The sequence below is a fragment of the Tachysurus fulvidraco genome, chromosome 8, assembly GCF_022655615.1.
Source record: "Tachysurus fulvidraco isolate hzauxx_2018 chromosome 8, HZAU_PFXX_2.0, whole genome shotgun sequence".
NCBI classification, from domain to species: Eukaryota; Metazoa; Chordata; class Actinopteri; order Siluriformes; family Bagridae; genus Tachysurus; species Tachysurus fulvidraco.
This window is the reverse complement of record NC_062525.1, coordinates 16,124,753-16,148,433: the sequence shown is the minus strand read 5'-3', so window position 1 is coordinate 16,148,433 and position 23,681 is coordinate 16,124,753. Positions and strand designations below refer to the sequence as shown.

Genomic DNA, 23,681 nt, shown 5'->3' with positions numbered 1-23,681 from the left:
TATTCACTCCATTACATTGACTTTAGCTTTAGCTTTTTCTAAAATAAATTGTGCTATTAAAGATATTTAATGCTCATCTACTTTTACTCAAGGAAATGTAACCTTCTTCGATTCAAAAACAAACACACTGAATGTACAGGAAAACATGGATTTGATGTTTTTGTTGTTGCTGGGGTTTTTTTTGTTTGTTTTTTTGTTTTTTAAACTTTATTCAGCTTTGAAATGTAGTGTTTTACATTAAATTAAAGTAGCCATTAGTTAGCCTGATAAGTACTACTAAGCAATAAATAACAATGTAAATAACAATAAAAGAAATTATGACACTTATATGATCATTTGAATAGCACATTAAGGCAGCATTTAGACCAATTAGAGAGAGAGAGAGAGAGAGAGAGAGAGAGAGAGAGAGAGAGAGAGACAGACAGACAGACAGACAGACAGACAGACAGACAGATAGATAGATAGATAGATAGATAGATAGATAGATAGATAGATAGATAGATAGATAGATAGATAGATAGATAGATAGATAGATAGATAGATAGATAGATAGATAGATAGATTCCACAATCCATGCTGATTTCATAATACTGTTTTAGTTTGATCTTTGAAGTAAGGTTAATATGTGAGGTGAATGGAAAACTTGATATCATAATTGAACTACTGAAGCACCATCATGAGTTTGTTTAATGTTCTTGCATCAACTAGATACCTCTTCTTTAAAAAAAACAATCATTGTGGATCTCAGGCAGTGTGTACAAACATAATAGTGTTTCTTCATGATGTATTCATTGGGTTTTGTGACATCGCAGTTGCTTTGTCACTCGTTCCTCTGTTTTGCAGAAAAGTTGCTAGGGAACACACAAGCTATCAGACGTCACTGCAGCTTTAAAGTCAGTGTACTTCGAAGTGTGTGTAGTCTCTGTAAGCTGTGGATTTTGGTAAGTTTCTTTCCACTAATTATGCTTATTAAAGATGGCAGTCCACTTTGCATGCTCATTTATTTCTTACTTTAAGCCTACTTATTCTTCCAAGCATTATAATGTTTTAATAATTGGTATAACAGCATTCATGTGACTGGAGTTGACTGGATAGAATTCAGTTTTTAACTTGATATAGAATTCCTGTAGATGAATTAAAACTGCAAATTATGGTCTGTGGAAAAAACAAAAACACTGTCTCGGTATTGTTTTTTTTTATTTTATTCTTTTTTGCTCCATCAGTGGACACTACTCACTGCTTGAGCTTGAATTACATTAATCAGGAAAGGAAAGCTCTCGTGTTACATTCTGCTGACTGGTCACATAAATCTCCTTCTCAGGTCTTTCATCAAGTGGTGTAAAATGTCAGCAATGCACTGGGAGGCTCGCCGGCGGCAGAACGTACTGAACCGCAGGATGGCCACCAAAGCCAAGCAGTGTCTCACAGTAAGCTGTGAATGATGGAATGATATGGGATATATTAATCTACACAATCCATTAGTTATTAGTTTCGTCACATTAAATCTGCAGCTCAACCAAAATGTAGAATGATGGCTTTAATCATTTTTTGTGTAATTATATGCTGTATACATGCTGCATATTTTCATTAAAACATGTTGGCTGAAAATTAGTGTAGGGTTGCGTATGACTCGCTGTCACAAAGTGGTTTAAGAGAGCTTCATATTGCTTTGCAGATTTGCAGCCTTATATTGGCTCCCTTGTGTAACAACTGATGTCACGTGCTTGAATTTAATTTGTGTGTTCTATTCTGTGCTGTAGGAAGACAGACAGAAACAAGGCACTACAGAAGAGTGCCCAAGGGAGACTTATCTACCCCCTGCAGTGTCAGCAGTAAACACAGGTATACCAGGCATGCATATATCAGGCATTGCATTATTTCTCTTAGGTGCTTGACTGTTAAAATGAGCCAGCTGTGTTTTGTTGCTTATTCATTACCTTCGTTAGTACATACAATTTTTTGCACTCTTCGAGAACATGAAGAATATTTCAAGCTCTTTTATAGTCTTAGGTTAGTGCATGCAGACTTTCCTCCTCAGTTTAGGCCACAGGCTTTTAGGAGAAGTCTGAGGCTAAGATGTGCTGTATGCGTGGCTGTTATTGAAAGCTAATTGTATGGCCAACTCTTAACCTGCAGTCAGAGGAAACCAGGATTTTGGTTAGAAATATCCTGGTGTTAAACAGAATTCATGATGCCATCAATCTTTAAAAGATTCCCTGGACCAACATCCACAAAGACTCACAGGAACAATTATCCCCTTCATATTTAACAGTATAGTATCAGGTGCCTTAGTTGTCTTCAGTACCGCTTTTGTCACTAGATGTACCGATGGTGTACATAAGCACAGAGCTTAATTTACTCTCCTTGGACCACAACACGTGATGCCAGCTATAATACTACTGATGTTCAAGGAAGCCACTGTTTCTTATCCAGTTGATTCAGATATAAGACTTGACACGTATTTGTATTTTTAACTGTTTATATTTTGTTTCCATTTACTTGATCAACTGGACCAAACAGGACATGGTTAAAAGGAACAACCACTTCTCTAGGAACTGAGAGCATGATGATTTGTTTGCATATTTGCCCTTTTAACCATTGCATTTTATTCCTTAGGTGTGTCAGGTCCATTATTAAAAAGTACTTCTAACGAGAGAGATTTTTGGTTAGAATAATTTTTTTTTCTACCTATTGGTGTGTGATATATCTATACTATATTGCACATTCTTTAGTCAGCCTGGTTATTATCTTTGTTTAGGTCTAAACACAGCATCACTACAACAATCATAGAGAACTAATCTCATGTTGTGTTGTGTTGTGTTTTTTTGAACCCATAGTGGTTGATAAAAGAATCATCTGCCAGTGTCAACCAGTAAAAGAGCAATATTGCGCTAAGATTGAAAACAGATACACGGTGAGATTTATCATCACTTGTTTTATGCCACGTTTTATTTCACATTTCGTTAAACACCACAGATTTAAAGGAAGCATTGCATTTAATTATATCAGCTTTTCAGTAGGTTCTTCATAATTATCAAAAGCCATGAAATGTCCTTGTAAATGCTGGATGTTTTGTTTGTTCAGTCCACACAGTATTCCCAACAGTGGTGATGAGAATGACCAGCCTCACTGCTGCTCCATGGCACATGTTAATGTGCAGTAACATGATATAAAAGAAAATACAAAAATAAAAAATGCAAACCATTTTGTGCTTACTTAAAAACTATGTATAAAACTACTATTAGTTGCAACGTGCAAACTTTGTGATCGACTGGCGTCCTATCCAGGCTGAATTCCCACCTTTCAACCAGTGGTCCCAGGACCCACTTCAACACTGACCAGGATAAAGTAGTTACTTACTAAAGACAAATGAATGAATAAAAATTGTAAATCTTAATTATGACAATTTGTGGATCTGTGCTGTAGGGCACATGCACCTTCACACTACAGATGGTCCTCTGATTAAATGTAAAGTCAATCAAGCTCCAAACATCAGCAGCAAAAAAAATTATACTCGTACTATTAAAAGAACTTGTTTACTAACTAAGGAGTAACTAAGAAGCTACTCTGTGAATACACTTAATAATTATTAGCTAGAGCCCAACAATTTGCTTTATAGGTTCGCTTTGGCATTTGCTACTAATCTTCCCTTTGAATTCTAATGTTACACCTCATCGTATGCAGCATGTCAGTGAAATTATGGAAGAGTATGAGGAATGGTAGTGTTTCTTCCACAATCGATATACTCAAACGTATCCCGTGACAGCTGTTCTTCATGTGACAGATAGTAGGCTTTTATAGTCACTCTGTGGAGAAACAAAGAATCACAGCTTGTGCAATTATTGCAAGTATGTCACAGGTCACATGGTTCCACATTTATTCTTTTATACTACTACTACTTTACTCCTATAAGTACACAACTATAAAAAAATTCTTCGACAAAGAATTGTCTAAAAAAAATTAATACTTACTGCAACTGCACATACAAAGTGTGGGGCCGGAAGGCACTTGTCTCACAGTAATAACTGTGGAAAGGTTTTTTAAAAAAAAAAGAATCATATCAATGGAACAAAAATGTTCAATGAAACAAAACAGAAGAAAGAAACAATGAAAAACTTGCTGGGATTAGAAGGTACACTCTAGAACTGAGATATAGAGTTTGAGTCTTTAGCCTTCCAAACTTTGAATAGCAGACACTGTTTAAAAGCAGTATTTATATTTCCTACTGGCTGCACCTGGCCTGAACATTTATTGCAAACAGAAGTCTGTCCTTAGATGAAAGCAAAACACTCTGACATTCCCATATGCAGTGTAAAAATATGACCACAGGCATCTCTCTCTCTTTCTGTGTGTGTGTGTGTGTGTGTGTGTGTGTGTGTGTGTGTGTGTGTGTGTGTGTGTGTGTGTGTGTGTGTGTGTGTGTGTGTGTGTGTGTGTGTTGATTGTGCAAAGAGTTTTGGAAATTTTTGTCTGTAATGCCAATATGCCTATGCCAAATATTATAAAAATACTACTTTCATAAATACATATGTATAAATAAACAATACTTACATGAGGCCATCTTCTTCAATGGTGACATTAGTCACAACAGTAATCTGTAATAGGGAAAAAATCTGTACTCAGATTATGTGCATATTTTCAGAACTATTTGAAACTATTTTTAAGTAGGTAAAACTTGGAAAACCCACCGATTTCTGTGAGCGTGGGGGAATTTTGGTTACATTTGCCATCCTGGTCTTCCCAACTACATTATTATTAATCAGGATTTGTAGATCCAAATCATGAGCCTCAGTGGTGACAAAGTTTTGATTGCTGACATTTAGTTTGTTCTACAATATAGACAGCAGAATCTTAAAATCATAAAAAAAAGTTATGCTACAAAATAAATATCAGCAAAAACAGTAAAACTGTTAGAACATTATGTTATTATTTCTGTAGAATACTGCAGATTATATTGGATTATTATCAGTTACGCTGGATCCCTGGGAGGCACAGGCAAGGTTAAGTTTACGAATAGGCTTTTTCAATAAAACTCTTTGGCAATTTAAATATGCATTGGCTCTGACTAGGAGCTCCGTCCCTCCTTTCTCTTTTATAACGTCTCGGTCAGGTCCTCAAGAATTGGAAGAATGCAGCTTCATTAGAAGAGTTAGTAGAATAATTCTGTCTGTTGAAGGTGATGATGCAGTCATGACAGCAATGTTATCAGACAACTGCTGTAGAGGTTACACTTAGGGACTTGTTAAATAAACTAAAACCACCTACTGTGATAATCATTTGCACATAGTGCGGTGCAAAATAAACATTTGATGACTGGGGAGTTACAGAAGATATCTCCAGGCTCCGAGGGAAGAGGAAGAATAGGATCAGGAAACAGGTCAGAAGACATACAGCAACCGAGATACACACATACAGCTTCCTGCAAGAACATAATGCATTATTATTCTTTACTTTTACAAAAAGCGCAAAGCTAAACACAATTAACCATCTACTCTTAACATTTGTATTTAAGGTACTGTTTCAATATATACTACAAACAAGCTAATATTCATTTAATTCATTTTCTACCGCTTATCCAAACTTCTCGGGTCACGGGGAGCCTGTGCCTATCTCAGGAGTCATTGGGCAACGAAGCAGGATACACCCTGGACCGAGTGCCAACCCATTGCAGGGCACACACAAACTCTCATTCACTCACGCAATCACACACTACGGACAATTTTTCAGAAATGCCAGTCAACCTACCATGCATGTCTTTGGACCGGGGGGGGAAACGGGAGTACCCGGAGGAAACCCCCGAGGCACGGGGAGAACATGCAAACTCCACACACACAAGGCTGGAGGTGTGAGGCAAATGTGCTAACCACTAAGCCACCATGCCCCCCAACAAGCTAATATAATTTAAAAAACTACATATATGGTGTATTGAAATAATAGCACAATTAGTAATACCTGTCAGTACCAGTTTCCTACTATGTGTAATCATAAAATGAAATTTTCTGCACAGATATTCTGTAAGTGTGCAATTCATAAAAAGGTACAACAGATAACACAATGTAATACTCACGTACGACTAGGCTTCAGCCTTTGGTCACTGCATGGAATAACTGCCACCAGTTGGGCCTCCTCACCTGAACACAGAGACTGTCAACAATCAACAAATCTTGCTAAAAAAACAAAATAAAACAATTCATTAACACATAAAAACCATAGCTGACCTCTAGATCTGCTCACAAGGTTCTGTGAGTACATCTAAAGTACAACAATCAACTCCATATTTATTGGTACTTGAAAATGAAATCATGAAAATAAGCCTTAATCAATAGGAAAAAATGAATATGAGCAAGATGTGGTCCTTAAACTAAGCTAAAACATTTGGATGCTGCATAGATTTACTTTAATAATTATATTTTAGATGTAAGAAGTTCTCTTATTATGTGCATTTTATTTGGCAAAAAATGACATGAAACAACTAAACAAAGTTTGGGACTCTTACTAATAAAACCTACTTCTAGATATTCGTCCTGAGCCCTGGCAGGTAGGGCAATTTTCCCACTGGCCTTTTCCTGTGATACTGCCATAGTCCATGCACCTGGAGGCTTTCTGCTTGTCTGTGTTGTGGGTCATGATGATTGATGTACTTACTGAAGAAGAGCTGAAGTAATATGACAGTAATTCAGAAAGCTCTGGTCTATAGAGAAATAAATAGTGACAACAGTGACAAATATTCCTCAGCAAGCTAACAACATCATAAATACTTCCTAAAGTTTATTTCCATTAAAAAAATGTATTGCTTTTACTGTTTTTATTTTAATTTCCTACATGATTAACAATGAAAATATATTAGACTACTAGATCGTGAATTGGGCCATTTTATATCCATATAAATATAGGAATCTGCAAAATTTTGATCAGAGTATGTATAACACTGCATGATGATGTTTATACATAGATAGCTATAGATACAGATATAGAAATATAGATATTTGCCCCAAAATTTCTGAACCTATCAGGACCTAGTCATTTTTAAGCTACACTCCTACAATATGTGTAGTTTGTACTAACCAGATTATTATTATTATTATTCCGTGACTATAAATACACCGAGGTTTCAGTTCCCAAATAATTTTTTTGGTTACGTCTCGGAAAAACAAAACTTTAGTTTAGAGATGTAGCATGAATGTGTAGCTACTTAACCAAATTATTTTAAGCAAAATAAAACTGTTCTAAACTTGTTCTTTATTCTAAACGTTGCATTTTTCACGTGACTTCTGACCCAAAGTGAACTACATTAGAAATGTTCATGTACCAAACGCTTGGAAGCTTGGACACTCACCGCGATGTGTCTAAGTCTCAGCCAGACAGTCCGCTGGCTTATAACTGCTCATATATTTAGGTGAATCCCATATTGTAGGTCTGTTTATAATAAAAAAGAAACGATCTCGCTTTTCACTCCATGCAGACGAACAAACTCAAGAGTGCGCAATAATCTCTTCCTATTTGTGTGGCTGAAGGTCGCCGCGCTGTGGCTGCTTGCAGTATGACACTATAAACGATTTCCGGAATCGAAAAGTCTCTTTTTTATCACTCCATTTATTATATTACGACAATTACAGCTCTCTGTTCTGTCACAAAATAACTAAACTATGTTTATGACAGTTTTATAACCAGAAAAAAAATCAACCTCAAAACGTTGCTGCAATTGCGCATGAATGTAAACTTTGAATTTCACTTTCATAGGACTGGAAAAATGATGCTCAGTTAAACGCAGCATATACTGTACCCCACTGCATGGGCAAGATTTAGTGGACACCTGACCTTAACACCCATTTGTGGTTATTCCCCAACCTGCTGCCACAAAGCTGGAAGTTTTCAGGATTTCTTTGTATGTTGTTGTTGCATGTTACAGTTTTATTCACTGGAGCTTAGAGGCCCAAACCTGTTCCAGCATACACTGCTCATGTGCTCAATACAAGGTCCATTTACCTTGGAATAAAAAGGGGATGAGTGTGTGTGCCCTGCGATGGGTTGGCACTCCGTCCAGGGTGTATCCTGCCTCGATGCCCGATGACGCCTGAGATAGGCACAGGCTCCCCGTGACCCAAGAAGTTCGGATAAGCGGTAGAAAATGAATGAATGAATGAATAAAAAGGGGATGCTGACTGCCTCAGGCTTCCTCACCCAACATCAGCTCACTCTTGTAGTTATCCGGCACAGAATTTCGGATAAGCGCTACAAAATGAATGAATGAATGAATGAATGAATGAATCATTCCAGATTTAGATACCTTTCCTTTTGTAATACCCCCCACTCTTCTGGGCGCTTGTGGGTATTTTCCCATTAACTACAAGAGTGAACTATCTCAGGCGTCATCGGGCATCAAGGCAGGATACACCCTGGACGGAGTGCCAACCCATCGCAGGGCACACACACACTCATTCACTCACACAATCACACACTACGGACAATTTTCCAGAGATGCCAATCAACCTACCATGCATGTCTTTGGACTGGGGGAGGAAACCGGAGTACCCGGAGGAAACCCCCAAGGCACGGGAAGAACACGCAAACTCCACACACACAAGGCGGAGGCGGGAATCAAGCCCCAACCCTGGAGGTGTGAGGCAAACGTGCTAACCTCTAAGCCACCGTCTCCCCCTGAATGGAACATTACAAATAAAAAAAAATGAATAAAAATAAATAAGTGTTGTGGCCGAGTGTCCACAAACCTTAGGCCATATAATGCAAATAAAATATATGGCAACCAGGAACCTTCACAACAACTCCAGTGCATCAAACCTATGTGTCTGCAAAAGTACACTGGAGGGATGGACAGTGTTCTTCCAAAGCATATTTCCCATCGCTGTTTTAATCATTATGGTGATGGTGGTGATCACTAAACCTAGTTCAAAATCAATTGGGTTTAGATGTCCTTACTGTAAATGTTGCAGTGTAAGATTTGCATCCCCATTAAAACATTCAGTGAGCCCTCGTGCCTAATGTAATCTGTTGTAGAAAGGGCATTATTTACATTCACATTATTTCCTGTCCAGTGTCGCCCAAATGAGGATTTAAAATTTTATTGTTTCTATGCTTCTGTAAAAATGCTTTGAGAAAATGTCCATTGTTAAAATTGCTATACAAATGAATTGAATTGAATGTATGAGACATTTTCATCTTGAAAGAGACCGTTCCAATCAAGATAGAAATATTTCAGTGATTATATCCTCTGATGTGACATGTAGACCCCATCACTGTAGGGATCAAGCAATCAAGGCCTATATTGTTCTCTTGGTGTACACCACACATGCCCTTGACCACTTATCAAGAACATGTTAAAGAATGACTCATGTTTCTATCACTTTTTACACATCTCTGTAGACCAATACTTGTGGTTTTTGCACAACTGAATTCTCAAATGTGTATTTCTTTCTTTGTAATAAGGGGTTTTCTGTACTGTAACCCTCCTACAATAATTCTCCTTATGAATCTGTTGACAGAATGTGCTTACTGAGTGTCATCACATACAGAATTTACAATCACAGTCACCCGAAGGACAACAGTTATTGTTGTGTTTACATATTAAACTAATACATAAAGGTTCATCATGCTTTTGGCACAATATACAAAATTTCTAAATGAATGTTAATTCTTTTAATAAACTCTCTTTGTTTTCCTCTTGTCATCATGAATTAAAATAAGCTTGCACTTCATTTTGTATGGGGTTTTCCTTTCATTTTTCACGTCTGGATATAGTCTCTGTGTGTGTGTGTGTGTGTGTGTGTGTGTGTGAGTGTGTGAGAGAGTGAGTGTGTGTGTTTCCTCTCAAAATAGGAAGCTGACTGTACAGGAAAATGACTTTAGTCATGACTTTTATTTCACCACAGCATAATTCTCATCAAGAGGATCATGCCTTTAAGACAAAAATCAACTAATGATTTTTCCTGTGCTACAGAAAATATCATCTGTTTATAAATGTCTAAAACAGTACTAATTTTAGTATTCTATTTTGTATTTGTATTTAGTATTTGATGAGAGAGAGCAAGAAGCATAATTTTCTGTAGATTGCATTCGTTGATCATATAAAAGTTTGTCATATATAAACCATAACATTGTGGACAAAAATAAAAGCACTTCCAACCACAAACTAATATGGAATGTTTAATTTCCTGGACACCAAGAACCACATTTACTTAAGCCATTAGCTCCATGATCATACTGTTAGTACACAGAGGACAACCAACACCTGTTGTCTAGCAAAATTTTGACCAATCACTGGCTATGTTAAGCATGATTCAACAAGTCATTGCACATTTTATGTGTGTTTTAAAACCACCACCTTAGTGTCACATGGTTAAACATTACAGCAAATAGTGTTACTCAAAATGAGATCATAGAGGTCACTGTGACAAAGCGCATAAAATACTTAAGGTGCTCTTGCATATCCTACATCTGATTCTCATTTGTGAAGTGTTTGTAAAAGCATTATTACCAACTACATGACAATCTCAATCTCTCACTAGTCTCTGCATCTTATTGAAGCCACTAAGCACATTAAAGATTCCAATGTGTCAGAACACTACTGCCCTTGAAGAAATATAGATAAATCAGACAAAAAGATATATTTCTTAGCTTTCCCATTCATAATGCGCTAAAAACATAGAAACCAAAACTATACAACAGAATAATTGTTCTGTCAGTTGAGTCTGGTAACACTGCAGTATTAAAGCAATCCTACACTAAATCACTCATCACTGACTTAAAAAAAAAAATAATCAAAGTATACACATATACTTGTGTATATTACAGACACCTCCTATATCACTTGTATCTGGGTTAGTAATCCAATCATCTTCAGTGCCTTGTTGTGTACCATTCATTGTCGGTCATTTGCACCAGCTCATTGACCACATCCAGCAGATTATACTGATGCTTTCTCAGCAGCTTCTGGTTTAGCAGCTTGTTACTGAAGCCCATTTCTTGTAGTACAGCAATCAGCGAGGCTTCTTTAGACACTGGGTCTACACTGGGCCGCTGAAGGGAAATAAAACATGCCAAAAGGTCATTTTAAAGAATGTCACAAAGAACCGGTGTCAGCAAAACAAACAGTTAACCACAGGATGTTAAGGGACACAACATTCTCAGGAACTTCTAAATTAAACCCTGAGATCTAAAGGTATTAATTATTTTGCCATTTGTGTCATATCATTGCTTATTTCTGGACAACTTTAGTGGGGTGGAAGACTTAAAAATAAAGTGAAAACAGTAAAAGGTAGTTGTCAGGTTGCTGTGAGTAAAAGTACCTGTGTGGAGCTGCTCTGGCCTGTGAACAGTGCTTTGTAAGCAGACGCTGCCACTGAGAGAGCCCCCTTCACCAGACCTTCAGTAAGGCCACCATTACGCAGCCTGCAAGCAAAAAGCAACATTCGTTCACAAGGACAAGTGGTCATCAAAAGTCACCCTTTAAAATAAAGAAAAAATGAAAGGAAAGAAATTTCCATTTACACAGCAAGCAAGAAGAGCATGAGTTTGGAGCACTTCCTTTTTACTGCCTTTTTTAACCTCTGTGACATGCATGAGGGTCTTGTCAATTACTTAAACTAATCCAAGTAGTATGACAAACTCTTAAGCTTGAAAACTGTCTACTTTATCCATAGAAGACTCCTGAGGTGAGGCATGTTGCAGACAACAAAATAGGATCGAGGTTCATAATATTTATATAAACCAAATGCATGTACCCACACTGGGACTTTCTGTATGTGGCTCATAGCTGACAGTCATTTTTTTGTGTTGCTAAAGAAGAAAAAGGGAAGAAACTACAAAATAAACCTGTCAGTATATAAACATTAGATGGTGCTAAATGTGGCTTTGTTTGAACACAAGCAATGATCTTTCTGAAAATTACTTTATGAATATGTAGCTCTCAAAAACTTTGGTCTAATGACATTGGTCAGCAGATTTGTAACCTCCCACAACAATGACCAGTGTTAGCTTTAAGTGGTGAAGACTTTTACCTGGGATCCTGAGAGCTGCATGTCTCAAAAGCACTGGCAGGGGCCTCTAGATGTGTTGATCCTAAACCTGAGATGGAAAGATAGATGACCATACTCAAGACACAATGCAAAAGTAAGTCAAAGGAAAACTTCAGTGTTTTTATTTTGCATTGCATTTTACATTGCAAACAGGGATCATGTAAATGTATAATTTCTCCATGTAATCTTTAGTTGGCTCAATGTAAGTGTCCAGTTAGTAATGACTGTCTGAACTCCACTAGCAAAACGTTTGATTCAATTTTATGTTACACTTTTGATGGACCATCTTATGTCAGAAAATGTTTTAGTTTGACAGTTAATAATTTTCCAGTGGCAGAGGTCTGGTCCAGCATCTGTTGTGGGTGGAGAGGAGGCAGGTTGAACTGGCAGGTATGACATGATGAGTCTCACCTATGTCTTGTTACTGCCAGTCTACATGTTTGTGTTTGTGCTTTCAGTGACTTACGTAACCAGAAAGAGAGACAGAGTGCTTGTGTGAGAGCGACACAGAGAGAGACAAAGCAAAAGAGGAGAGTCACTGAAAGGACAAGGAGACCACTTGCTGGTTCAATCTGCCTCCTCTCCATCCTCAGCTACCGGTTTCCATTTTTAGAAAAGATGCAGTTGACAGCAGTTCACGGTCAAGTGATGAAATTCTTTAGTGATGTCATTACTGACCATTTGTTTTGTTCTCAGGTGGACATGATCTGTTCTCCTCAGATTCCAGTGTTCTAATCTCAGTCACAAACGGTTGTATTGACCTAAAAATAAACAAACAAATATACAAAATTCAAAGTTTACACATTGCCAGTTAATGTCAGTTAATGAAATGTTTATGGTGCACTGTTGTGGATTTCTGACCTATGTGTATGGAGAGTTGGGGGTGATGATAGTGAGACAGGTGTGGGTGCCACCTCAGGAATAAGTGGAGGAGTGTTCAGTATCTGAGAGGTGCAAAGCAACCTGCTCACACTGTTTTGCATAAAGGTGTCCCCTTCTGCAGCATTCTGGTCCTGTGCTCTCTCGGGCTCTGTGCTACAGACATTTCCATCCTGGGACACAGCTGAGCTGTACAAAGAATCTCCCAGGGGTTTGGAGGTATCAAAGCAGTCGGGCAAGACAACGAGGTATTCTTCTGAAGAGGCCGAGGACGCCTGGCTGCTTACCTCGTCCCACTCGCCTGCATCTTCCTCTTTATCCTGATCCTCCTTTTTCACTTCCTCCTCCTCCAGAGCAGCAGGGTCAGTGTATAGGTTTTCATTAGAGCCGATCAACAGTTCTGAAAAAACTGCATGTTTTAAAAGAGTACATGAATTAGAATGCAATAACACAACTTAAGCAGTTAAAGAAAAAAAGATGTAGGTGGCTCTGATCTTTTATATAATTAATCATTTGTTTTATTTATATTAGAAAAAAAATGAAAGGTGTGCTCTCAATGTAGTGTGGTATATCTTTTTACCTGGGAGAGCAGGCTCTTCGAGCATGATGGGTGGTTGAACTGGGGGTGGAGCTTCTGGCCTCTTAATGATTGGCAGGAGGGGTCTGTCAATCTTCTCTATCAAGGATCTTTCATTAAAGGGGGTGGGCTCATGATCTGCAAGAAAGCCAGATAGACATGTGTATTTCTATTTTAGCTACAGAGCTGATATTATGTAGGAAGAGAAACATCTTTATTTTGTAATGAAATACAATCTCACACTCAGGCCTGCAGTGATTAGCTCGAACCCGCTGTGGAGGTTTATGCTCCGGCTCCTCCTCTAGTGTGAGGGACCTAATCACAGTCTCACAGACAAACTGAGTCCCGCTGATATCATCACCTTCATCATGAACTTGAAGATCCACATTCTCGGTGTGCCTCTGAGGCTGCACAACTAAGAGACACACAAGAATGTGATTTGTCTGTTTAACATTAATCTTCTGTTGAGTCAAGCTGAAAATACTGAGATCTTAAACATACAACATTCTGTAACACATTTTGCCCACTGAAAAGTGAGTTATTATGAGTTATACAAGTTATTATATGTAATAATGTTTATTATTGTTTACTATGTATTATTTAATTACATATAAGCTTATAAGAATCAAATTTTTAATAAATAATTTATATAATTTTATTCAACCTAAAATGTGTAGAACGATGACCTCTTGTGGACTAAAACAGAGCTACCAGGAAACAAATTTAACACCGTCATTCTTACCTTGGAGTTTTTTCATGCCCGTGTGCTCTGTATTCTCTTTTACCAAGCTTAATCCATGCTTTCCAAATGTAGGGCCAAAATGTGGCACTGGAGACATGCACGGAGTCATATCTATATAAGCAAAAATGAAATAAATATAGTAATAATAAAACGGTTGCCTGACATGGCCACCATTTTGCCCCACAGTAAAATGACACTAATGTAAAACATACCAGCTGGAGTGTTAGTTGGAACTTTCTCCAACTCTTGGACAATATTTATATCCAGCAACTCAAACGAAAGCAGATCCTTTAATAAAAGAGCAACTGTTTATTACAGTAATATTACACAATAACAGCAAATGGATTTATTTGTGATCACATACTGTACCTGTGCAGTGAGTAGGTCCACTGAAGGAATGTAGTACTCTCTCTTGTTGCTCGTGGACCCTCGGGTTTCATCTCTGGAGCTAGTCCAGCACATCCCATCTATTCCTACTACACTGTGCTTATTCATCTGTACAGCAAAATAAAATACTTAACAATAATGACCTAATCATGTACACTGGCAGTTTTAACTTCATGGAAAGTGTTTTTTAGACTGCATGATTTTTTGCTAAACCACTGATAACATCAGAGTTGTGTCCAGTTACAGCATTCTGGGGTAAAACTAGCTCAAATTGATTGAGCTCAAAAATGACCCAGTAAGTCTTTGTGTATTTATGAAAACAAGAGCAGTTCTGTAATCTATAAATGTCTGCTGTTGATACTCAACAAGAAATTAAGTGCATTTGCCTTCATACATTGGGGTCCAAAAGTCTGATGGAGAGAAAATCTGCCATTTTTGCTTTTTAAATTTGAAAATATAATTCCTTATATAAATCCATGTTAAAAAAATAGATTTTTCTCACACCAAATCTCTTTTAGTGAAACATGTTCCGAAAAAACTTTCATGGATTTCATCAAAAATAGAACAATAGGGTTTTGTATTCTATTAGATGAAAATGCAAAATAAAAGCATTTTCTAGTGGTCTCAGACTTTTGGATTCCACTGTAGTTCTTAAGTAAGTTCATCGGAAGGAGATGCATACTCACAAAAACTTTGCTGGAATAGGAGTTGACTTTCTTGCCTGTGTTGGGCACTACTACAATGCTGCACCACACTCTGGGGCCAAACTGCACCCCACAGTGTGCCAGGCGCCAGTGGGAGGTGTAGGTGCCCTCTAATTTGGGCGCCACAAATGCCACACTCACCATACCAACCTGGCCTGGCTTGAGGAAGGGCACTGCCACCTCCTTCTGCTCCTGTGACTCCAAAGCCAGGTTTCCCCACATGAACTTCAGCTATTGAGACAAATACACATGGCCTACATGCAAGCAAGGCAACACAAGCAAAACACACAAGAAGGAGTGGGTGCATGTGATTTGCACCACTCTTTGGCTACAATATGAAAAATGCAAGGTTATAGTTTTACTTAATGTACTTAAATGGTACTATTTTTATAATACCTTTGTGTCAGAAGTCCAGCTGATGTTGCCAGTATTCCTCATCTTCCAGTACTTGATGAACTTGGTGCCAGGCTCCAGACATGTTCCGTCTGGTAGATTCTCATCCAGAAACAAGGCTGTCATTGTGGGCACCAAGGTGGAGCAGGAGACCTTGGGACCCCTGGTTTGAGTGTACAGAGCATTGTGAGTACAGCTTTGACTCAGTTTCTGTCTTTTTCTTGAAGCTCAAAGCAAAAAAGTTTTTTTTTCCTAAAAAACGATGCAATACAATAAAGGCAGCGGGTGCATTTTGAGGTAGTTCCATCCACTTGCCAGCGATAAACGCAACTATAACAGACAATGAGATAATCTTGATAAAGACTGTTCTAGGCTGGGTTGGTAGATCACCCAGCCCTGAGCCCTCTCACTATGGCCCTTACTCTGGACTGGAGGCCTGAGGCTCTGGGCCCGGGGCTGCAGCTGCACCAGGAGCAGTGGCAGGAGCAGGAGCAGGGCCAACACCTGAGGTACTAGTGCCATTGGTGGCTCCACTCCACAGCAGGCCTCTCTTCTCCAGCCGCAGCTTCTTCTTAATCTCCTTCACTTCGGCCTTCAGCTGCCTCCGCTCAGCTTTCAAGCGCTGCCGCTCAGCTTTGCGGACAGTTCTGTCTCCTCGCCGCAAGAATCTACAAGAACAAGGCACATACTTTATCAGCCAAAAATGCCTTCACAATATATTATTTTTTTCTGTTTACTAATGAGCTATTTGGGCAGTTAAAAAGAACTTGCCTGGGCTCTGGAGTTACTCCTCTTTCTGGGACAGACAAGGGGGTTCTTGTTCTCTTCAAGTTGTGGCTGGGGTCATGTTTGTGACTGCATGGCTCGCACAAGATGCAAGAGGGACACACGCTGAACAAATGAATAAATGCTGGTCTATTATACAATACAAACTAAATAACATTTTAAATGATGAAGACAGACCTAACTGTAATAACTGTAATACTCTCACACCTGCAGTGATAACCTCCTCCAGTGGCTGGTCCCTTGCAGCTGCTGCAGTTAGGTGTCGAGGTCCTCTGTGTTGTAGAACTGACTATAGCCATCTGAGTCCCAGAAGTTCTGGGCTCTTCTGGGGGATCAGAGGCTCTGTGTGTACAGCACTGGCCAGAAAATTCACTACACATCTTGTCCACAACTTCCCTTACTATCTGATCTTTAAACTGAGAAAAAAGGAAGATGAATTTAACATCATTAAACATTATTAACTTCATATTTTACTATGTAAATTCTGCCAATGGCACATAATTGCAAAGATTTTGGATAATTAAATCCCAGCTATATGCAAAGACATATTTAATATGTGCACATACTCTGTCCATGTAAGATTTGAACCATGCAGGGACAGCCTCCTCCTCGACTTTGTTCACTTTATTTTCCTTCACAACCACCTATGAATAAAAATAACCACTATCAGTTGAAATGATTAAATTAAGCTTTGTAATAGAGCTGCTATGATTAATCAACAAAAGCAACAATAACAAAATCTAAGCCAAAGAAAAGACAGAATGATTAAAGACTATGCATTAGTAAGGAACGTACCACATTAATTTTGCACTTTTACATAGGAGTAAGTTTTCATTAGAAATCAAATTCTTACCGGGTCCCGCTCGGGGGTCACCTGTGTTTCCTTGTCTGCCATTTTCACTCTGGCACGATATGGTGGTGCTGGTCTGGGATCAATTCTGAGTTCTTTAACTTCAGCTTTAACAGGTCCACCTTCAGCCTGGCCTTTCATCTTATACACATTCATGTGTAGCTGGTTGGCTTGCTTAAATGCACTCTAAATAGAATATGTTCAATCTTTATTAGACATATAAAAATGAGAAATGTGCGAATGATCACTGATTATTTATTTTTATTTAAATAAATGCAATTAGACAGAACATGTTTTACCTTTAAGGCCTCTGTATATTCATCTGATGAAAAACATATACATACATTTTTGTTAGTATATAATGTTTATTTACAGCAATCACCCAAAAAAAGTCATATAAACCAGATATAATCATACATACCTTGGCTGTTTATGGATATCTGTAAAATGAAACCCACAAGAATATTGAGACAATGACAATGCTATAGTAAATGTTGTTTTTTAATAAATTTTAATAGCAGCAATTTTGTCATAATTTGTGTGGATTATAAAATAGAACTGAAACAAATAGACTAATGCTTACCTCTTCATTGTCCTCGTCAAAATATTTTGCTTGAAAATGGCACAAGCCGAAAGTAGTTTTAATCTAAAAGTAATAAGAACAAATCGTGGTGGTGAGAATTATACAGAAGTAAACAAACTGCACCATTTATAGGCTGGTTTTGGAAGCGACCTTGAGCTTGGGAAAGATAATATAAAAACAGAAAAGAAGAAGAAAAAAATAAACGAGAAGAAGAACGATACGTATTATTATTATTATTATTATTATTATTATTATTATTATTATTATATGCGTAGCATTCAGATTAAACGCTGGGGAGAAAACAATCCCAGTTACAGTGATTCACGCTTATGGAGTCATCAGACCAGTGTGACTCAGACCAGATGACACGAACAACACAGCTACTTTATATAACAAACTGAACACCTGATTATATATATATATATATAAATCTTTCTGTGACATGTCACGCAAAGTTAGCAGACAAACACTGGTCTGTTTATGCAGGCCTCGGTCTCGGCCCTGACTGCGTCCATACCTGCAAACTGCAGAACTAAACAACACCTCAGAACAGAAAGCTCTCTGCGGTGATATAATACTGTTCAGATATACCATGCAGGACGGTTGTAGTAGCTTTACGGATATGATCCAAGGTACGTAAGGAAGCGTAAATAGCCCGTAGATGAAGGCAGCTTACCCAGGCCTCTGCTGTCTCCCACTGCGCTTTGTCTGGATCCACAACGGGAAACTTCTTTACGCTCCCACGGAAATTTACTTTCACTGTAACTGGGTGGTTCATGATGGCAGGTCAAAATGACACAAGATATCCAATCTGTGATCACACCGATTTAATGCACCATGGTGACGCCAGCGTTCTAATCGGCCCTGTCTGTCTAGTCGTTCTCTTGTTTACATCGTTTAACATGAACACGCCCACGTGCCCACGTAACAGGAAACGTGTCATTCCTTCCATACGTTTTCCTTTGGTTTATTTATACGCTACAATAACGATTATGGGTAAAAAAAAAAATCGCGTTGTAAACTTTAACGCATTCACGCCGTGTACAAATTATCGGTATATGTGTTTGACACGCTGTTACGTGCAATTCTCGTTAGTGTTTAAGAAAACGTGTTTGATTTGCGCATGCGTTGTATGTGTATCGTCATCGCGTCGCATATTTTCAACGTCATCTTCCAGCGCGTGCGTTACCTTGTGGCTGACAGTCAGCAGTAAGCCACACGGTTAGTTAATGCTGTTAAGACAATCTGTAGCTTTTCTCAGTTAAAACAATGTCTTCGCTTTTAAAGGTGGACAGTGAAATCAAGTCAAAGGTAAGCCGGTTCGTGTTTAACTCTTTAATTAAGCCGAATATAATCGATCGTTATCAGGCTAACAAATTGTAGCTGGTAAAGCCGGTGTGCGCGTGATGCCTCATGAGCTAAAGGCTATTTGGCTACATTTCCCGCCTGCCGCCACTGAAAACGGGTTTAATCCCACTTTATTATCATGATTACGTTTTTCGACCCATATAGTTGTCCTGTCGTACACGTGAATTAATACGTGTTTGTTACTATTGTGGATGAATCGATGTAACACGTCCTGCACATCTGTTGTTCATTAGCCGGTTAGCTGCTTTGCGTCGCTTGTGTATCGTGACTTCGACAAAACATATTTAGCTGAACGGTCATACAGTTGGGTTTGGTAACAGTCTAGTAAAGAACTTTAGATACTCTGAGCTGTTTGGCTACGCGTTAAACCAACAAGTCTTCAAGTTTAATCAAAACACAAACTTGAGTTTAACCAGTAGTTTGTTTATCTGCTATTATGGTAATGTGGCATGAGGTAGATTAGTGGTTATGGTGTTGGGCTACCAATCAGAAGCTGCCACTGTTGGGCCCCTGAGCAAAGGCCCTTAACCCTCAATTGCTCAGCTGTATAAAAATGAGATAATGGAAGTCGCTCTGGTTAAGGGCGTCTGCCAAATGCTGTAATTGTTTAACTTTTTTTTTTTTTTAACTCTAGGTTGATGTTTTCAGGGAAAGAATAACATCAGAGGTAAGTCACAGGTCTTCGGAATAGCAAACAGTTCTTTGGTTGCTTCTGTGACTAATTTGGTTTTTGATTCAGGCGGAAGATCTGGTGGCAAATTTCTTCCCAAAGAAACTATTAGAATTGGATCAGTTTCTCAAGGTAAGAGATTATGTATTTCCAAGTAAAATTCTTTCCTGTAATTGAAATCAAATTGTGATTAGTTTTATAGATCCATATTAAACTATAATGATAATGATCATTTATTTCCAGGAACCTGTAATAAATATCCGTGAACTGAAAGAAATCCATTCTGAGTTGAACTTGGCTGTACCGGACCCTATTCTGCTTACAGACATCCATGATGGACTTGAGGGGGTAAGAGATTTAGTTTGTTTAATACTTCATTCAATTTACTTCATTTCAGAATTAATCACATCGAAATGTCACTACCGGTTTAATAGTATGCACATTAAATAACATTTCTTTGCTTTAATAACAGCAAAATGCCAAGAAGAGAAAACTTGAAGATGGTACTGGAGATGACAAAGGTGAGATCTGCAGTGTGTATTCTCGGTGGCTTTTGTTCTGAAAGTCTATCGCATGTTACAATGCATTCTCCTCTTGTGTATGTAGTTGGTGGAACCAAGGTGTATATAATGCCTGGTGGAATGATGAAAAGCAATGGCAAGCTGGTGGACCTTATTGAGAGAGTTAAGCCTGAGATCAGAACCCTCATAGAGAAGTGCAACACTGTAGGTCCATGATCGCAGCAGATATTATCATTATACAGTCCTACAGGGCATTTTGTTTCATTTTACTTGTTGATTGTTTGTGTATGTTTTAGGTCAAGATGTGGGTGCAGTTGTTGATCCCAAGAATAGAAGATGGCAATAATTTTGGTGTATCAATCCAGGTATAATTTTGTTTTATTTTATGCAGCATGGAGTTGCTCACCAGTAGCAGAATGGAAAATTACCTACAATGAATTATGTGATGAAACGATTCTATTATTCATCGCAACAAAGTGTAGATTGATTGCGTCTTGTGCAGGCATGAAGTGTAATTTTCTAAAAACCTTTGCATAACAGGCTTGATGTATGAAAATATTTCTTTTGAAAGCATTTTAACTGACCAACTGGCATAACTACATACAGGAGGAGACTGTGGCTGAGCTCAGAACAGTGGAGGGAGAGGCAGCCTCTTATCTGGACCAGATATCCAGGTACTGCCTTCAGATTCTCAAACGAAGGAACTAAACTACATCGAACAGCTCTTTTAACGTTAAAACCACTGACTGATGAAATAAATAGCATTGATTATCTTTTTTAAAAATGTCAAGGAGTCAGATACAGTAGGCATTGTGTGAACAGTCAGTTCTCAGTGTGATGTGTTCTTAGTCTGCAGTTGTTAGTACCTAACAAAAGATTCCAAGGAAGACCTAGACAAAGCCCAAAATGATGTGGAATAAAATCTTTTACTCATGGGCTGTCAATTCTGTCCTTCTGTCCTCAATTGACACTATACATCAATATTACACAAATAACGAGCAACCAAAACACCCCTTTTACCTTACTATTCATGTAAATGTACAATGGAAATGTTTAAATAGTTGGGTTGCTTTAAACTTGTGAATGCTACGTATAGCATTGTCATGCTTATAATCAAGTCTTGGTTAAATAAAGTAGTTGGATTATTTATTTGTCTTGCACCTCTTATTTTGGATTTATTTCCCCAACTGTTCATAGGGAATAGTTTTATAGTGTCTGGAAAGCATCTTGATCATTTGTGTCAGCATCTGGTATTAATTTTGGTGTCAGTAGTCATCTTCTGTTGGTTGAGGATATTTTAAACATTTCCTGGACACTTGGCTTGGAATAAAGATCTGCGTTCCAAATCCCTCTAACAGGACTGTGGTTAAAAAAAAAATCCAATTGCCATAATGTGATTTGTAATTGGAGACATTCCATATGTGCCACAGTGAATGAACAACTTTAATTCTTAATAATGCTTGTTTTACAATCTTTCTAAATGATGCACTGCAAAATGTCTTTTAAACATTCTGAATGTTTCTCTAAAATCAAATCTTGCCACGAATTTTAAATGGTCTGGTCATTTTAGACAAAAAAAATTTTGCTTTTGTTTTTCTGAATTGTGTATTTTACTCACTGTTAAAGATAAATTTGAACTTTTTTTTGTTCTCTCTCTCTTATATGCAGATACTACATCACAAGAGCAAAGCTAGTGTCAAAAATAGCAAAATATCCACATGTGGTAAGCAGTGTCTTTAAGTATTTGAAGAACAGACTTTTTGCTGAGTTGAAATTATGCAGTAATGACGTTGGTTTAATATCTAGACGTAACAAAATGTTTAGAGGTAAGTGTAAATGTGTCATTAGCATCTAGATTATTTTGCTGATGTCTTTCAACATAAGAACAAATGTTTCATCACCAAGAAGCAGGCAGTTGTTGGATGATTTCATTATTTTTATTATTATATATTTTAGAAATCTGTCTTTTTTTATATATATATAACAGGAGGACTATAGGCGCACAGTAACAGAGATTGATGAGAAGGAGTACATAAGTCTCAAGATCATAGTCTCAGAACTGAGAAATCAATATGTAAGTTTTCAGAGAAAAAAACAAATGCATTTTCTTATTACCCTTTGCATATGATTTGAATGTTTGTGTTGCTGTGCCATTTAGTAGATTAAACTTGTTTTACAGGTAACTTTGCATGATATGATCCTGAAGAACATTGAGAAGATAAAACGGCCGCGAAGCAGCAATTCAGATGCTCTCTACTAAACGCTCACCTTCTGATCTAACCATTTTTTGTCCGTGGGACTAGTTGGAACCTTTTGGACTGGTTCTGATGCAGGTATAAACCCGTTAAAACCAGGCCAAGACAAGCCAGCTCCGTCAGGCTGTTAACGGAACTGTAATATATGATCGTTATTTTAAACCCTTTAAAAAAAAATTTCCCTTCAACTTCCTAGTGGACAGTGTTAATGTATGGAGAATCTGAATGTGCATCATGAGGAGGTTGCCTCAGTTGGTTTTCCTATTTAATTAAACAAATATCTTAACATTGGGGTTTCTTTTATCTTTCACAAAACCAAATGCAGAGTTGCACTGTTTTGAAGGTTCTAAAGCATTTTACATGTTTTAGACTCTGTTTAGAGACTGATATAAACACACACAAGCTCGTCTGATGATCCGTTTCTCCAGTTGAGTTGCGGATTTTTGAAGTTCTTATCAATGCTGTATTTTACTTATTTCAATCTGTTCATCTTGTATATTTAAAAGTAGTTGAAGATGAACAGCTGTATTTGTGAATCATTTTACATTCACCGAGTTAGATCTTATTTCATGATGCTGCAATGCAGATATTTTAACATGTTTTTCATCCTCATTGACCCACCAAAATCTCAAAGCTTCATATGGCTCTTATTTTTGTCCCGTTTTAAGAGATGTGTTTTGCTGAATAAAATGATTTTTTTTTTCCAGTGTGTTGAATTCATGATTTCAGGGTCCTTAGTTCCCAACCTAATTGAGAATTATCAGTAAGAGCTATGTTAAATGAATTTGCCATTTATTTTTAAATTAATAAAGCAGAACAATAGGTACGGGTGATTGAATGAATTAGTAGTTTGCAAATAAAATTGCCACTTGGAGGGAAATCATTTCAATTTCATTTTTAATGCAGTCTATTCAATATATGCAGTCAGTCTGTT

The 23,681-nt window shown here is 37.7% G+C and overlaps 3 protein-coding genes across 5 annotated transcripts; 1 reads left to right on the top strand and 2 right to left on the bottom strand.

The window, feature by feature from the left end:
• Positions 1 to 2,931: 2,931 nt before the first annotated feature.
• On the bottom strand, positions 2,932 to 7,529 carry tmem106a (transmembrane protein 106A). 2 transcript variants are annotated; one of them, XM_027137757.2, is made up of 8 exons: positions 7,337 to 7,529; positions 6,510 to 6,655; positions 6,068 to 6,131; positions 5,266 to 5,419; positions 4,689 to 4,829; positions 4,552 to 4,595; positions 3,972 to 4,025; positions 2,932 to 3,806 (listed from the first exon to the last, which is right to left on the bottom strand). In XM_027137757.2, exons 2-8 carry the CDS (start codon positions 6,625 to 6,627, stop codon positions 3,698 to 3,700), a joined length of 684 nt encoding a protein of 227 aa, XP_026993558.1. In that variant the 5' UTR covers positions 6,628 to 6,655; positions 7,337 to 7,529; the 3' UTR covers positions 2,932 to 3,697. The 2 variants fall into 2 exon arrangements, with proteins under 2 accessions (XP_026993558.1, XP_026993557.1); XM_027137756.2 differs by having other exon boundaries at positions 6,510 to 6,691; positions 7,337 to 7,528.
• Positions 7,530 to 10,148: 2,619 nt separating this feature from the next.
• Positions 10,149 to 19,010, bottom strand: nbr1a (NBR1 autophagy cargo receptor a). 2 transcript variants are annotated; one of them, XM_027137732.2, is made up of 21 exons: positions 18,610 to 19,010; positions 17,934 to 17,996; positions 17,772 to 17,790; positions 17,650 to 17,672; positions 17,354 to 17,536; positions 17,067 to 17,144; positions 16,708 to 16,916; positions 16,486 to 16,605; positions 16,137 to 16,382; positions 15,718 to 15,877; positions 15,304 to 15,552; positions 14,600 to 14,725; positions 14,443 to 14,518; positions 14,231 to 14,341; positions 13,730 to 13,903; positions 13,492 to 13,626; positions 12,894 to 13,311; positions 12,711 to 12,793; positions 12,015 to 12,081; positions 11,304 to 11,406; positions 10,149 to 11,034 (listed from the first exon to the last, which is right to left on the bottom strand). In XM_027137732.2, the coding sequence occupies exons 1-21, from the start codon at positions 18,709 to 18,711 to the stop codon at positions 10,855 to 10,857; spliced, it is 2,925 nt and encodes a 974-aa protein (XP_026993533.1). In that variant the 5' UTR covers positions 18,712 to 19,010; the 3' UTR covers positions 10,149 to 10,854. The 2 variants fall into 2 exon arrangements, with proteins under 2 accessions (XP_026993533.1, XP_026993532.1); XM_027137731.2 differs by having other exon boundaries at positions 12,894 to 13,320; positions 18,610 to 19,006.
• A 52-nt stretch (positions 19,011 to 19,062) lies between these two features.
• On the top strand, positions 19,063 to 23,453 carry psme3 (proteasome activator subunit 3). Its single transcript, XM_027137738.2, has 11 exons — positions 19,063 to 19,244; positions 19,936 to 19,968; positions 20,041 to 20,103; positions 20,215 to 20,319; positions 20,444 to 20,492; positions 20,578 to 20,696; positions 20,789 to 20,857; positions 21,099 to 21,166; positions 22,161 to 22,215; positions 22,480 to 22,566; positions 22,672 to 23,453. The coding sequence occupies exons 1-11, from the start codon at positions 19,203 to 19,205 to the stop codon at positions 22,750 to 22,752; spliced, it is 771 nt and encodes a 256-aa protein (XP_026993539.1). The 5' UTR covers positions 19,063 to 19,202; the 3' UTR covers positions 22,753 to 23,453.
• The last annotated feature ends 228 nt before the right edge of the window (positions 23,454 to 23,681 follow it).

What these genes read in the sequence shown, in the direction of transcription:
- nbr1a (XM_027137731.2), bottom strand. Translation starts at nt 18,711, where the DNA reads ATGAACCACCCAGTTACAGTGAAAGTAAATTTCCGTGGGAGCGTAAAG. An exon ending in CCAACTCTCCATACACATAG is followed by an intron (nt 12,794 to 12,893) that starts GTCAGAAATCCA and finishes GTTTATTTTTAG; the next exon opens with GTCAATACAACCGTTTGTGA. An exon ending in TGCAGCTCTCAGGATCCCAG is followed by an intron (nt 11,407 to 12,014) that starts GTAAAAGTCTTC and finishes TTTTGCTTGCAG; the next exon opens with GCTGCGTAATGGTGGCCTTA.
- tmem106a (XM_027137757.2), bottom strand. Translation starts at nt 6,627, where the DNA reads ATGACCCACAACACAGACAAGCAGAAAGCCTCCAGGTGCATGGACTAT. An exon ending in AGGCTGAAGCCTAGTCGTAC is followed by an intron (nt 5,420 to 6,067) that starts GTGAGTATTACA and finishes ATGTTCTTGCAG; the next exon opens with GAAGCTGTATGTGTGTATCT. An exon ending in ATGTGCAAATGATTATCACA is followed by an intron (nt 4,830 to 5,265) that starts GTAGGTGGTTTT and finishes TCTATATTGTAG; the next exon opens with AACAAACTAAATGTCAGCAA.
- psme3 (XM_027137738.2), top strand. Translation starts at nt 19,203, where the DNA reads ATGTCTTCGCTTTTAAAGGTGGACAGTGAAATCAAGTCAAAG. An exon ending in AATTGGATCAGTTTCTCAAG is followed by an intron (nt 20,104 to 20,214) that starts GTAAGAGATTAT and finishes ATTTATTTCCAG; the next exon opens with GAACCTGTAATAAATATCCG. An exon ending in TCCATGATGGACTTGAGGGG is followed by an intron (nt 20,320 to 20,443) that starts GTAAGAGATTTA and finishes CTTTAATAACAG; the next exon opens with CAAAATGCCAAGAAGAGAAA.